This window comes from Artibeus jamaicensis, unplaced genomic scaffold (genome assembly GCF_021234435.1).
Source record: "Artibeus jamaicensis isolate MK-2021 breed Jamaican fruit bat unplaced genomic scaffold, CSHL_Jam_final contig_1539, whole genome shotgun sequence".
NCBI classification, from domain to species: domain Eukaryota; kingdom Metazoa; phylum Chordata; class Mammalia; order Chiroptera; family Phyllostomidae; genus Artibeus; species Artibeus jamaicensis.
Window position 1 is genome coordinate 1,208,175 of NW_026521299.1, and position 15,472 is coordinate 1,223,646.

Below are 15,472 nucleotides of genomic sequence, written 5' to 3' on the forward strand. Positions count from 1 at the left end.
ATGTCCCACCTTCTAAATCTACTCATTGCGTTTTGCTTTCCTTTAGCTTGCTCTCCTAGCTTATCCTATAACCTTGATTAGACCCAAGTTAAACATTTTGGGTAAGAATACATCATAGGTAGTGATTTCTACTTAATGTTGGAATCCCAGCAGGAGACACATATCTGACTGTTCTTAGTATTACCAATGCTGAGTTACCACTGTATTGAAGTGGTGAAAGATTGATGACTTCATTGTACAATTAACTTTTGTTTTAGGACCAGGAAGCTTTAACCTTGTTAAAGCTCAGCTTCCTCACCTAAAACGTGAATAATAGGGTTGTTAAGTGGATTAAATAAATTAATGCATTTAATGCACGTGGGGCATAGTACATATTCAAATAAAGTAGCAATTATTATTTTAGTTCCATTTCCACCACCAGAGAGTGTGAAGCAGAAGAATCTAAAGCTCCTCCTCCCCAGTTGCATTTTGCAGTCTGATAGATCAGGCTGGAAGTTTGCCCTTGTTGTTAGAACAGGTTATATCTGTGGACAAGTTACTTCTATCAGTTTAAACCCCACAAGTAAGAATTACTACCCATATTTTTCAGAGGAAACTGCACAAGCAGCAGAGGTAGTAAGCGGCAAAATAAGACTAAACACCAAGGATTCAACTCTCCTGCAGTTAATGTGACTCGAAAAAGACACTCTATGTAAAACAACTTGCACTTGGCTTTATTGCTTTAAGCAACTGATTTTTTTTCTCAGTTGTTCACCTTCTCAGCAAGTTTTCCCTATTATTTAAAGTTGAGCTCCCTCTTTCCTGGTTAATTTTTCACCCTGCATAGAACTTGGCTCCATCTAAACTACTACATACTGACTTTATTATTGTCTGCCCTAACTCGAACGTCATCTTCATGACAGGGATGTTTGTTTTATCCACTGCTGTCTTCTCAGTACTTAGAGCACACCCTGGCAGATAGCGGGTAACCGTTAGCTATTTGTGGAGAGAATGAATAACACGCTTCAGGGAGCATCAGGAATCAAGATGAAGTAAATGCGCGTACATTGAACCTCATAAGGACCCTTAGTACTCCCGCCTTCCTGTAGGTGGCAGGAAGGAAGGAGAAGCCCCACCCCTCCGACCCGGCCACACACTGGAGTATTGGCGCAGCACCGCTCCGCACACTGATTGGATGACTGAGGAGGGTAACGGAAGTCGCGCTAAATACGTCATTCCGCGGCGTCGGCGCTTGGTGTGTGCGTCACTTCCTGTGGTAAGGAACCGAGTGGCCAACGGCCTGCAGAACAACATGCCCAAGTGAGTGGGGACTTGAATCTGGGGGCGGTTTTCGCAGTTACAGTCACTAATGACCCTGTCTGGGCCCTGACATGGCCCTGTGATCATGGCCCTGTTGGGGTTTGCAGGGCGGATTCTGGCTCCTGTAGCCTCAACGGAAACGAGAGGGTCTGAGGAAGGGAGGAAGGGGGCGGGTTCTGGATCCCCCTTTTAGAGTGTGGAGATCGATGGCCTATAGAGGAATAAAAAAGCCTGATTTATGTCAGGGCGCTTTGTTTGACGTGTACGAATCAGTACTAGACCTTTTATTGTTATTTTTTAACCTTAAATGAACAGCACTTCTGTGGATGGGCATCTATTAACGGGTTGTCATCTCTTTTTTCTACGTTCCATCTCCCTCCAGGTTTTATTGTGACTACTGCGATACATACCTCACCCATGACTCTGTAAGTGGTGTTTTTTTTCTGCTTCAAAAAACCTTGTATGTAATAAATTAGATATTTTTTAGGTGTAAGTTTATGGTTTTCGTCTGCTGAGGTTTAAGGGCCCCTGCTTGGAGAAAATAATTGGAGGTGTTTATTTTTCTACCTTTACTGTAACTGTCTTCAGAATTTGAAGTGATTAGTCTTCCAGCAGTCAGTGTTTTCAGTGGAGACTCAAAATAATAAAGCCTTAGCAAGTTTAAAGATGAAAAAAACTGTATATGACAATTAAAAAGTCCAGGAAAGTATCTTAAAGCTCAAATATTTGTGCCACAGCACTCAAATGTTTGATGGAATTGAAAAGAAATGCCTAAGTTTGAAACCAAGTACTTTAATTTGCATTAAAAACTGCTTAACAAGTAATAACAGCATCCAAGATTCAATACATACTGTGTCACCCATTGTTCCAAATGCTTTATGTGTATTATTTTGTTTGCTGTTCATGGTAATCGTTTGAAGTTAATATTTCCATTTTACAGAGAAGGAAACTGAGGCAAGGTGTGGATAAATAACTGACCGATGTTACAACATTATACATCGCATGGAGCTTGGCAGTGTTCTACAGAGCTTCTGTGCTGGCCACTGTCAAGCTTTTGTCTCACAATCCCTTTACGTTCTTAAAAATACTGGGTTGTTAAAAAATTAGGTTTTGTGGTGTATAGCTATTAATATTTGCATATTTGAAATTAAAACAAAAATTTAAAAATATATCATTTAAAGTTAACAATAACATACTTTTTATTTGTAACACAAATAACATTTAAAAAGTGAAAACTAGCTATTTTCCCCAACAAACTATTTAGTACGAGCCATGGCATTGTTTTCACATTTTTGCAAATGTATCTGATGTCAGACTTAATGGCAGACAGCTAACTAAATTCTCAATAGATGAGAAATAGAACTTCTCATCTATTCCACTATGTTTTGGGTGAAATATATGAAGAGTCCAGCCCCACATGGGTGTAGAGTTGAAAAAAAGAGGAGTTCTTTAATAGCCTTTTTAGGCCATTTAATAGCCTTTAATAGCCCTTTTAGATTATTGTAGCTATTCTTTAGTACTTTATATTTCGGCCCAAAAATCAACACATGGTTAGTTGCAGTATGGAATCTGAAAACATATCAGTTTTCATACCTGGTTACATTAAAATTCACTGGTCTCTCTTCTACTTTGAGTGGACCTTTCACCACACATGATTTTGTAGCATGCTTTTGTCACTTGGAAAATATTTGTTCTCTCAGTTACATGAGTCTTCCAAGTGTTGACACATTTGTTTATATAACATAAAAATTTATGTTGGTTAATGTCACAATCTAATCAGAAACCACTTTTAAATATTCAGAAGCCGACAAGCTTGTGGTGGTGATAAAGTTTTCCAAAAGCCTAATTTTTATTTGAAAAGTCAGAATTTTAAATACTACTGATTGCTTTCCTCAAAGTAACTGGTTTATTTCATTTATTTTTGAGGAATCTGAATAATTAGTTTGTTTCTTAGTTTTTTCAAATAAAAATGATGTTCTATCAAAGATGAAGTTGGTAGAACTTACAGCTTGAACAATCGAATGCCTACTTTTCTTTGACATAGCATATTTTGGTACATAGCAGAACTGGTTTGTACATAGTTCCCATTTTGTCACTCAGAATATTAAAAAGACATCTCAGGCACTGAGATTTAATAAAATTAACAAATTTTCTGTCCTGGCTGGTGTGGCTCAGTGGATTGAGCACCAGCTAGTGAACCAAGGGATCACTGGTTTGGTTCCCAGTCAGGGCACAGGCCTGGTCCCCAGTGGGGAGCGCACAAGAGGCAGCCCACATTTGATCTTTCTCTTTCTCCCTCCCTTCACCTCTCTAAAAAATAAATAAATAGAATCTTGGGGTGGGGGACAATTTTACTGCTTCATCAAGGACAGTCAATGAAACTGACTCCACTTCTCTCTCTCCCATGAGTACATGTTACTGAAAAATGCATTGATCACTAATGCTTCAGGTTGCCATTGCCATGATTCATTCCAGAGCACCAGGAGTTTGGCAGCCTCAGTGAAAGTGTCAATACAGTGAGAAAAGTAATGTCTTAATATTATTATAAACCTTTTTTGACCTTGCAGACCCCCCCACCCCTGAAGTCTGGTCAAAGACGCCCTCAGGTGTCTGGGAGCCACACCTTGAGAAGTGCAGCTCTATATTTTTCTGCCTTTGCAGAAACCCGATTAAATCAGAACTTTTTGATAATCATGTTTTGAATAGTGGCTGCAAGAACTTAGCCAGTGATTTCTCTGTTGACACTTCATTTGGAATTCTTTCTGACACATGGTCACATATAGTTTAGCATTAATAGATTTCTGGAACATGTTAGTAGGATGGTTCTGAATGTTACTGTAGATGTCTTGGAGGAGGACCTTTGAATAAGTTTGTGTCAGTAATAGCTTACCTATATATCCCAAATCTTTTTGTTTTGTTTTGTTTTTGTGCCTAACTTCCTATAAGTCATTTGGGGAGTCTTAATTTTCTGACATTGTTAGCAAGGGGGCTGTACCTCTCTAATTTTTTAGCAGTATATATTTTCATATGCCCACTCATATTGCTAATGCCAAAATTCAGAAAATTGAAAAAGGATATTTTTTTTCAATCCTCACCTGAAGGCATTTTTTCATTGCTTTTAGAGAGACAGAGGAAGGGAGGAGAGGGAGAGAGAAACATTGATGTGAGAAAGAAGCATTGATTGGTTGCCACAGCTTAGGTATGTTCCCTGACCAGGAATCAAACCTGCAACCCCTTGATTACTGGACAACACTCCAACCAACTGAGCCATGCTGGCCAAGGGTGAAAGGGACCTTTTTATAATAAATGTCTCTCTATCAGAAACATCAGGAACCCTTGTAATACTGTTGTTCTAACATGATAGCTTGTGAACTAGTATGAGATTTCCATGGTGATTGAAGCAACTCCCTGCAGAGGACTTTGAAATGTATAAAACATTCAGTGTTTAACTTTGGAACTCTTACTGGTTCTCAGGCATGATTTTGTTATTAGGCTTGAGGCATCATTGTTCTAAGCATAGTGTAAGCAGTGGCTTGGGAGACAGGGAACAGTATTTTGAAATGTGGACCACTCATGTCATATCGGTCATATCTTCTGCCACTGAATCAATCATTCAAAGAGGAGATTTACTACTGGTAGGAGGTGGTTAGGCAGCCATGGGGAGCATCTCATTGAGATCTGGATTCACCACTTACCAGCTATGTGTTTTGAGACAGATCTTTAAGCATAAAAATAGAAGATTTATTATCTATAGAATAATCTTGTGATATTTTAAAATCAGTTTTATTGAATTATAGTTTACGTTTAGTTAAATACAAACTTTGTAAGTATACAGTTTGATGAGTTGTCAGACGATTACAACTTGATGTGTACACCAAGATACAGAACATTTCCATCTCCTCAGAAAGTTCCCTTGTGTTCCTTTGCAGTAAGTCTCCTATACCTCTGGCCCTGACTGGTCTGGTTTTTACTGAAGATCAGTGTTACTAGTTTTAAAACTACATGTGAATGGAATCGTACAGTATATACACTGGGCTTGTGCCTGATTTCTTTTGCTGAGTGTGTTTTTGAGATTCGTCCATATTTCCTGTATCAGTGATTTGTTCTTTTTTTTTTTTTTTTTAATGATTTGTTCTTTACAGTTACTGTTGTGGTTAATGTGCATGCATGATTTTTTATGAAGATTGAAAAACTTGTAAAGTACAAAGCTGTCTGGCATATAGTGAATGTTAAACAAAATTTAAAAAACAGAAGGTTAAATGTATGGAGTTTATTGTATGTCATTTTTATCCCAAAAAGCTGTTCAAAGAAAACGAAAAGAATAGTGGGCTGGAGACAAAGGCCTGTACGTGATCTATAGAGACTTTACCAGGGGTGTCGCACCTGCGGCCCAGGGCCATGTGCAGCCCAGGGTGGCTAGGAATGTGGCCAACACAGTGTCATAACTTTACTTAAAACAGTATGAGATTTTTGGGTGATTACATGTCACAGTGTATTTAATGCATGGTCCAAGACAACTCTTCTTCCAGTGTGGCCCAGAGACGCCAAAAGGTTAGACATCTCTACCTAGATCCATACAGTCATTTAAGAGAATATATTGTCATAAACAGTATTATTTAAATGTATGTAAGCCTTTTTTCTTTTTGCCATAGAATAACCTAAGAAAGGGCATTAAAAGGGATCAGTGGTTTGCAAGCTGTTTTTTTTTTTTTTTAAGATTTTATTTTTTAGAGAGAGAGGAAGAGAGGGAGAGAAACATCAATGTGAGAGAGACATTAATAGTTGCTTCTCACACACCCCCAACTGGAGACCTGGCCTGCAACCCAGGAATCAAACTGGCAGCCTTTCATTTCACAGACAGGCACTCCATCCACTGAGCCACACCAGCCAGGGCTAGCAAACTTTTCTTAAAAGTGCCAGATTATAATTATTTTAGGTTTGTGGACCATGTGTTCATTGCTATTATTCACTCTTGTAGAGGGAAGAAATAGACAATACATAAACAAATGAATGTGGCTGTGTTCATACAACTTTTTTTTACAAAATCAGATGGCTGGCCCATAGGCCACAGTTTGCTCTGGTTTAGATAATAAGCATAGTAGATAACATGGATAACGTTTATAAGTGATGGATTAGCTAAAGCTGCTAAAGGTAGCCAGGCCACCTGTATGTAAACATACGGCTTTATAAAATTTCTAGTTTGGGAAATTTGTTTCCGTGACTGATACAACCTTTTTGTTTCACAGCCGTCTGTGAGAAAGACACACTGCAGTGGCAGGAAACACAAAGAGAATGTGAAAGACTACTACCAGAAATGGATGGAGGAGCAGGCTCAGAGCCTGATCGACAAAACAAGTATGTTTCAGTCTCCTGTGCTTATGTGGTAGAATGGTCCCATTCTTTCTCGTCCCTGTATCTGTTGTTGTTCATAGAAGCAACTCATCCTGAATGATAAATAGGAGCATTCTCATGTGATGAATGAAAGAAGTGGAAGGTCATTGGTTTCCCGGGGACATGGCAGCACATTAATATTAATTATTGATGTTAGAGCAATCAGGTGTTAGACTGGAAAGTGGGACAAGGAAGGATGAGTTGCCTAATGTTTATTGACATGGACTGGATTATGTAGCAAATTTATGTAAAACCTCTTTTGTAGTGATCCATACAACTCTTTAGAACTGTTTTTCTGATACAGTAGGAAAAGGTAGGTAGGGAGTAGGTTTGTAGTTTTCTTCAAAGAGTTTGAGAGATTCTGAGTTTCTTATTTTTTGTTGTCCTGACAAAGATAACTAGTCAGAAAGCAAGTAACTGAGGTGACGAAATAATCTGGGTATGTTTTGGAACCCTGTCACAGGTGCCGTAATCTTTTTGTTTAATTAGGGACATTTTTGTTGTTTCAGCTAGTTGGGTTCAGGACACGGACAGAGGATGTTGCATTTTTATCTTAGATCATCCTGGTCTATTTAAAACACATCCTTTCTTGATTATTTATTGTACTCAGAGCTGGCAGACAAATGTGGACTTCGATTGTAGATGTGATTTTTTTTTCAGAAGCAAAAACTGCTGTGGGATATTTCAAACATAGGAGAAAGACAAGTTTAATGAGTAAACCTTCCATGGCCGCTGCTCCCCTACTACCCTCTTCCTCAGTTCCCATTCCCCCAGCACTCAGCTACAACACTCTTGTTTCATTTATCCCAAAGCTCTCCAACCCAGTACTATTGACATTGGGGTTTTGAAATTCTTTGTTGTGAGGGCTGTCCTGTGTGCACTGTAGGGTGTTTGGCAACAGGCCTGGCACCTACCATCAAGGAACAGTTCCCAGTTGTGACAGCCAGAAATGTCACCAAGCATTACCCAGTATTCCCGAGGGGCAAAATTGCCCTGGTTGAGAGCCACCAAATACCTTCATCTACTCCCTTTATCCTTCCTAGATTAAGGAGCAAATCTCAGACGTTGTCCCATTTTATTTGAAAAAAATAAATTATAATGTAATCTTTTTTTTCTCTATTTAAAAAAGCATTAGACATTTCTTGGCACTGAAGAATAGCCTCATATTTAGTTATTTTTGTAGACAGCAAAAAAAATTTAGGATGAGTGAATATTTTTGAGGGAAGACTTGGAAGAGAAGCAAGACCTCAGGGATACACTTTTCTTTTTTTTTTTTTTAAATAAGTCCTCAGGTGACGACATGCTTATATTTTAGAGAGCGGGAGAGAAACATCAATGTGAGAAACATTGATTGGTGCCTCTTGCATGTGCTCTGACTAAGGAGCAAACCCCGTAACCTAGGGAGATCCATCCCCCAACTGGGAATCGAACCTGTGACCTTTCGGTTTTAAGGGATGTTGCTCCAACCAACTGAGTTGTACTAGCCAGGGCAGGGACACACCTCTTCATGTTCATGATTATGTTGACATTGAGTCTGCTACTGAGTCAATGACTTAGTCCCCCTTCAGTCTTTATAAGCTGTTCTTTTTATTCAGGGTGTGGGAGGTGCCTTATTGGGATATGATTCCTTATAGAACTCAGACCATTCAGAGGCATATGAATAGCTGTTCATAAATAGCCACTCTAGGTCAGTTTTTTTGATTTGGTGCTCATGAATTATCGGTGATTACTTGAGTTATTTGACCACCTTTGTACTGATGAGCATGAGTTAGGATAGGGGAAGGGTGCCTGGGTTGTGGACTACACTGAATTGGGAAGGACTTATATTCAGGAATAAATTTTATGAATGTGTATTTTAATATTTGTGACTTTTTTAAAAAGCCAAATATAAATGATCTTCAGTCTCTTTTGTTTTCATTTGTGCCTCGTGTTGTCTGAAAGAAAAATTAAAAGTTGAGCCCTGGTTGGGTGGCTTAGGTGGTTGGAATGTTTGTCCCACATGCCAGAAGGTTGCAGGTTTGATTCCCAGTCATAGCACATAACCGAGGTTGTGGGTTTGATTCCCAGTTGGGGTGAGTAGGTGAACCTTGATCAGGGAGCATACAGGGGGCAACTAATCGATGTTTCTCTTTCTCTCCCCACCCCTCTTCCTCTCTAAAATTGATAAAAAACATAACCTCTGGTAAGGATTTTTTTTTTAATTAAAAGTTGATTGTATCAGACATTTTTAAAGATCGTAATCTACTTTGGCTCAGGCTCTTGCCTTGAAATCTTTCTTTTCGCCCCTTAGGTCAGTGCATTCATTTCAAAACTGGTAAACCAAATAGCCTATTGTTTTGACTCCCAGCAGCATGTACAGGAAGGAACAGTTTGCAGCGCGTGTTTTGGGGACATTTTCAAACAAAACTGTGGGTGGCCGCTTCTCTTTGGCAAGACATTTTGGTAGAAGGTTTTCACTCCAATTTTCTATAGTTAATTCAGCCATAGAAATACTAACTGAATAAAAACAATTAAAAAAAACCCAAACCAGTAAGCCAATTAATTGCAGTTTTAGCTGGTGAATACATAAAGTTGATTTTAAAACTGGAGAGGGCATGCTATAGTAATCTTATATGGTTGCTTTTTAGAATTAAATAATTGGGATCATTAAAGATTAAAAGAAAGTAGTTATTTGAGTAAATGGGCTGTTGAATTCTCATTCACCGTGTGTTTTTTCTCACTTTCTTTAAAGCTGCGGCATTTCAGCAAGGAAAGATACCTCCCACTCCGTTCTCTGCTCCTCCTCCTGCGGGGGCAATGATTCCTCCTCCCCCCAGTCTTCGTAAGTTTGTAAGGTTTTTCTCTTAAGAGTATAACTGGGCAGATTGTACTCAGATCTTGTTAGAGAAAACAACTTCGGTGGTATAATTTCTGAAATATCTGTAGTTCCCTTCTGATTGCATCATCACTAGGGTGTTGTGTCTGTGGCATCCCATGTGGGTCCGAGGCAGGTTCAGTGGATTAGCCGAAGCTCATGTGATTAGACAAGCTAATACATGAAGAGGTATTGCTGAGTACGTTAAATTATTTACTGCTATGACCATAACACAGGAGGGTTGATGGAGCTGGTAAACTTCTCAGTCTCTTTTCTAACCCACCTAACACCAATATATGAGGCTTATCCAAAAATTGTCCAGTCATGGAATTTGAAGAAATAGAGGCACTTACTGAAGAAGATACAAGAAAGATTGTACAGAGGACAATGATGCCTCAGTCCCCTTCCAAGTAGCCACATTGGGACTTCACACAGTTCTCCCAGTTACTATCAGCTGCCCCCTCATATTTTTCTGAATTTTGTCAGCAGTCTGAAATCTCTTCCCTGTCAAAGGTGATTTTAGTTTTGGGAAAAGCCAGAAGTTGCAGGGTGCCAAATCTGGGCTGTAGGGGGCTGAGTCACCTGGGTGATTTGATGTTTTGCCAAAAAAGTCTACGTGAGGCGTGGTGCATGAGGTGGTGCATTCTCGTGATGAAACTGCCAATCAACAGTTGCCCACAGCTGCAGCCTTCTCAGTCGTCCAAATGTGTTCTGTGGAGGAATGTGCTAGCTTCATGCAAAAGTTGATGCAGCTTCATTGCTGTACTCGCTTAGTCATTTTTTAATGCGACAGCCATACAGTGCACATGCTCACTCAGTGGCATCTACCCCCCCCCCACTAGTACAGTGAAGTGATCATTGTTCATGCATGTGCATTTCAGTCCTCTCATTGGCTGCCGGTTTACATCCATGTCACCCAAACAGTTCTCGTTATATTAACAATGGCTGGAGTTTTTCCAAACAGACCTCGTATATACCTTGTGAAAGACAAGAATTGAATAGTTGAAAGTGGGATGGATCAGAGGCCTCTCTTCTCTGGGAATGTTTATTGTTTCTTCATGACAGAAGGAGATTGAGTAACTCCTAAGTTCTTTGGCTCTTCTGGAAGGTTTGAAATTGAAATTGAACCCAGAGACCTAAACTCTTGTAAGTGATCACAGAAACACGTAGAAGTAAGGAGGCTGTTTGTAAGAGTTGTGCGTAGGTGGACCACTTTGGGCTCCCACCTTCCTGGGACCTAGCCAGGCCTCAGCTCACAGCACCTCTTACTTTGGTCATCTCTCTTCTCTATCCTGACAGGCTGGCATTCAACTCCATTTTTTTAACAGTAGAATAGTCTTATGGTATGAATGTACCATAATTATCCTCACTGTTTTCTTACTGATGGACATGTATGTTGTTTAAAGTTGTTGCTGTTGTAAGTGATACATCAGGAATGCCTCTGCATATATATCTTTGTATTTTCAAAGAATATTTTAAGTCTGGGTTTTGATTTTATTAAATGATCTGAAATTAGGTGGTTGTGGCTTAAGTTCATCAGCTTTTTATCAGGAGCTCTACAGAAGGTATAATACCCCCTTTTATCCTTACCTGAGGACATTTTTTCCATTGCTTTTAGAAAGAGGGGATGGCAGAGCGAGAAACATTGATGCGAGAGATAAGCATTAGTTGGTTGTGCCTGGACTGGGAATCATGGTGCCTGGACCCGGACCTAGGATGGGGGATCGAACCCATAGCCTTTTGGTTATGGGACAGTGCTCCAACCAACTGAGCCACAGTGGCCAGGACAATTTAATACCCCCTTTTTAAAAATGTAAATTTTGGTATTTTTTTAAACCTGGGGAACCTGACTGCATTTTATACTTCTGTCTAGATAGGCTTGTCCTTGCTTTTCAGTCAGAGTAACTAAAGTTTTGTGGCATGCTGATTCTTGTGGATCTACTGTTATAAAAAAGAGCATAAGAAGTTTATTATAATAGGATTTAGACCAGATCATGAGGCCCTATTAGTTTCAATAAGAAGATAAAATACTAATATATAAGCATGTCTTAACCTCAGGCCCCATTCTTTATTTCAGCGGGTCCTCCTCGCCCTGGCATGATGCCAGCACCTCACATGGGGGGCCCTCCCATGATGCCGATGATGGGTCCTCCTCCTCCTGGGATGATGCCAGTGGGACCTGGTAAGTGTGAATTTCCTAGAATGCTTCATTGTGTTTTAGCTCTTCATTTAAACGGAAGTCTTAATTAGCCGTCTAAGTATATTATCGCAACAAATTAAATTTGAATCTGTAATAATAAAGAAAAAGAAATATTTGGTTTATCAGTGTAATTGGATGCTATCCAGAGACATTGTGGTACTAAAAGCAGGATAAGGCTGCCTCTTTTTCTCTTCTTCTCCCTCCCTCCTGTTTTCTGGTGTCCTGACTTCTGGCCATTTAGAATGAAGAGAAAGGTAGATGAGCTTGTTCCACAGGGGCATAAAGGAAGGGGTTAATACATGCTTGTACTGCTGCTTTTCTTGGTTTTGATTTGGACCGGAGTTGACCTCCTTTTGCTGATTTTTAATCTTAGAGGTTAGCTAAGCTAAATCAGTATATGAAAAGGGCTTTAGGCCTGGAAGTTGGTCTTTTGTTTAGGAATGGGAAAAAGCTTATATTTCAAACATTTTATTTTAATGTAAATGTAAGTGTACATTAATTTGGAAATTTTTCTGTTACATGGGCAGGGCGTTGACTTTGAGAACAAGTCTACTGATTGGAACATTGTATGTTTTTTGCAGAATTCAGTAAGCCATACCTATGATGCCAAACCTTTAGTTTCATTTTCTGTGAAGTGGTTAGAGACCATGTGAGGCAAGCTAGTTCCCATCTTTTATGATCAGCTCACCTTCCAAACATGCGAGCACTTTTTGGGGATGATCTACCTGACTCGCTAAATATCAACTTAGTTTTCATAGGTAGAGTTCTTTTTTTACACTTATTTTATTGGTTTGCAGAATAAAGTATGTAATTAGAGTAAATACAGCTGACGCAGGAAGCCTAAAATTCAGCTGGTAAGGCAAGATACAAAGGTATTAAAGTAGCTTCCCAGCTGGAAGCCTTCTGGTGCTTACTGCAGGTATCATTTAGAGGGATGGGAGAGTATAGATAAAAAGAGTTCCTGCCTTACTGGCTTTGAACCCAAAACACAATCAAAGTGACTTAGATGGCTTCTTTTGCATTCTTAAATTAGTCACAAGTTCAAATTTGTAGATGGGTTAGTTGTTTCAACTGGGAGTGCATGACTCATCTAAAGAAGGTTTCTAGAACAAGCTGCAGCCCATGGTTGACATTTGAGAATGAAGGTTGGTGTTGCCAGTTCTCCTGAGTATTTTGTTGTTATTTTTAGCCAAGATAAGATGGTATGTTATGGGGTTTCCGTTAAAATAATTGAGTAGTTGGGGTGGGCGTGGATAAGAGTGGGTGGGGATAAGATAAATTGGCCAGGGGTAGACAACTGTTGATGCTGGCTGATGGGTACATGGATGTTCATTATACTCTTTTTTTTCCTATTCTTGTGTGTGTTTGGACATTTCTGTAATACGTTGAAAAGGATCTAGACTTACTTATTAGTAATTATACTTACTCAGTGCCAGTGTTGGCAATTAATTAAAATGAAATGCACTATGGAGGCTAAAGAAGAGTTTTCAGGTGCCTCGCTTTCAGTCTTTGGTCTAGATCAGCTTCCTTTAACAAGTGCTGAATACTGGTTATGTTACGTGGGGTTTTCAGTAAGGTATTCAGTAGTTTAGCAGTATTCTCTGTTCCTGTTGAAATTAATCTTTAAAAAAATTATGTACCTGTTGGATTTTGTGTCTTTGCATACTTGTGTTTTACTTTTTGTGATAAGGCTGTATTCAACTTTGAATATAGTTTTCTCTCGAACCATTTATAGCAAGCCTTTAATCAAAATGATTTAGTTAAAAATAAGTAATTAGGGTAAAATTTGATATTTAACAAGGCAATATATAGCATGAAAATTATGAGGCATAATAAAAAATGAATACCTATGAACCCACCACCCAGCCGAGGATGTAGAACGTTATCAGTTCCATGAAGCTGCCTGTGTTTCTCCCCAGCCTTCACCTCTCTGCTTGCCATCCCTTTCCTGGTTCATTTATTTGGCTTCTATATTGATTTGACACTTAAAAAAAGTCATTAATAGTTTCTAAGATGCATTAGAAAAATCAGCTTTGTGTGTGTGTGTGCTAACTGTTATAAATCACATTATTGCCTATTATTTTTCTTGACTTGAGCTAAGTATGGTTACTAACAGGTTCTCAGCATGGGCCTCCTGCTCACCTTTCCTACAACTCCGAACAAACGCTTAGTGGTAAGATTGTCCTCTGTGCCTGTGTACATCCATGAAATAGCTCCTGGTAATATGGTGCATAGAACTGATTAAAAGAGCTGACTGAGTAACATGTGACTTAGTTGTGAATTTCCCTGAGTGAGAAAAAAGGTCATTAGGGAACTAGTGTCCCTGGTGGTTTCTGGAAAGCCATCTATTATTAATAGTTTCTCCCTTACTATCATTAGAGTATGATTCCCATATGGTTCTTGTGTTTACCTTTTTGTTTTTTGTTTGAGAATGTCTAAATATTTTAAAGATGTGGTGAATTTGTTGTATTCTTCTGTCAAGTATGTCTTTTTTCCAGCATTTTGCAGGGGGGGCCACTTTTTTATCTTTAATAGAAATCCCATCAAGCTCTCTCATAAGAAGTATTTTCTGACTTTCTTTTTCCTTTTCTTTGTTTTGTCCTGCAGCTCCTGGAATGAGGCCACCTATGGGAGGGCACATGCCCATGATGCCTGGGCCCCCAATGATGAGGCCTCCTGCCCGTCCCATGATGGTGCCCACTCGGCCCGGAATGACTCGACCAGACAGATAAGGAGAGAGGGGGGCCTCTTTCCGTCACTTTTGTATTACTTGTTCTAGTTCACCGGGAGAGTGTGGTGCTGTGACTCTGGGTGTTTTCTAACAGCACGACAAGGAAGACACTCCCTCTTCCTATCAAAGAGAGAATAGTTTTTGAGGGGAGTAGTGGGACAAAAAAATTCATTTGTATTGTGAAATGTGAAAATAAAATTGTAAACTCTGTTAGCTAAAGATGTGTTCCCTTTTTTTCCCCTTCTTATTTGTTAGTTATAAAGGAGAGGAACTATTTCAGTTGTGCTTCTCTAGCTTGTTCTCTCTTCAGCGTGCCCTCTGCATGACATTCTTTGTCCTTAGCTATAGAGTGGTTCCCTCTGGGCACCCTGCCTTTATTAAGTAAACTTCTCTTGTACAAGACTTTGGTAGATGTAACACTTGTAAAGCTTTTGTTAATTGAAATAATAAACAGCACAATTGGTTAATTTTTCACATGAACAATACTTTGTATAGTAAGTGGAAAATTTTAAGCCTTGTATGCTGATGCAGGGAAAAAGACCTCACCATGTGTGTGTGTCAGCTAAGAATAGCAAGGATTGCCTTAACTCAGCTTCTCTTTTTTCCCAGCTCCGCTTTTTCTTGGGTCTCAGATAGTCAGAAACCTTGCTAATAGCAGTGGTGGAATTACTCAGATTTCCATGGTATAGAAAGTTCCTTCAGAATGTCATTTGTTATATCCCTGAGCTATAAAGGTATGATATTTTCAGGGACGCATCTAGAAAGTTAGCCATTGGTATTGTTCATAATTCAACTCATTGTAAAACCTGAACTCCTATCTCACATTACAAGTGGGAGTGAAAATTATTGTAACTTAGCCCTGGCTGGTGTAGCTCAGTGGATTGAGCGCCGGCCTGAAAACCAGAGGATCACAGTTCAATTCCCAGTCAGGGCACATGCCTGGGTTGCAGGCCAGTTCCCAGCAGGGGACGCATGAGAGGCAACCATGCATTGATAT

The 15,472-nt window shown here is 39.4% G+C and overlaps 1 protein-coding gene across 1 annotated transcript; it reads left to right on the top strand.

Moving 5' to 3' along the window:
- The first annotated feature begins 1,215 nt into the window (after positions 1-1,215).
- On the top strand, positions 1,216-14,694 carry SNRPC (small nuclear ribonucleoprotein polypeptide C). Its single transcript, XM_037144325.2, has 6 exons — positions 1,216-1,299; positions 1,682-1,724; positions 6,546-6,654; positions 9,422-9,511; positions 11,622-11,726; positions 14,352-14,694. Exons 1-6 carry the CDS (start codon positions 1,292-1,294, stop codon positions 14,474-14,476), a joined length of 480 nt encoding a protein of 159 aa, XP_037000220.1. The 5' UTR covers positions 1,216-1,291; the 3' UTR covers positions 14,477-14,694.
- The last annotated feature ends 778 nt before the right edge of the window (positions 14,695-15,472 follow it).

What these genes read in the sequence shown, in the direction of transcription:
- SNRPC (XM_037144325.2), top strand. An exon ending in CATACCTCACCCATGACTCT is followed by an intron (nt 1,725 to 6,545) that starts GTAAGTGGTGTT and finishes TTTGTTTCACAG; the next exon opens with CCGTCTGTGAGAAAGACACA. An exon ending in GATGATGCCAGTGGGACCTG is followed by an intron (nt 11,727 to 14,351) that starts GTAAGTGTGAAT and finishes TTTGTCCTGCAG; the next exon opens with CTCCTGGAATGAGGCCACCT.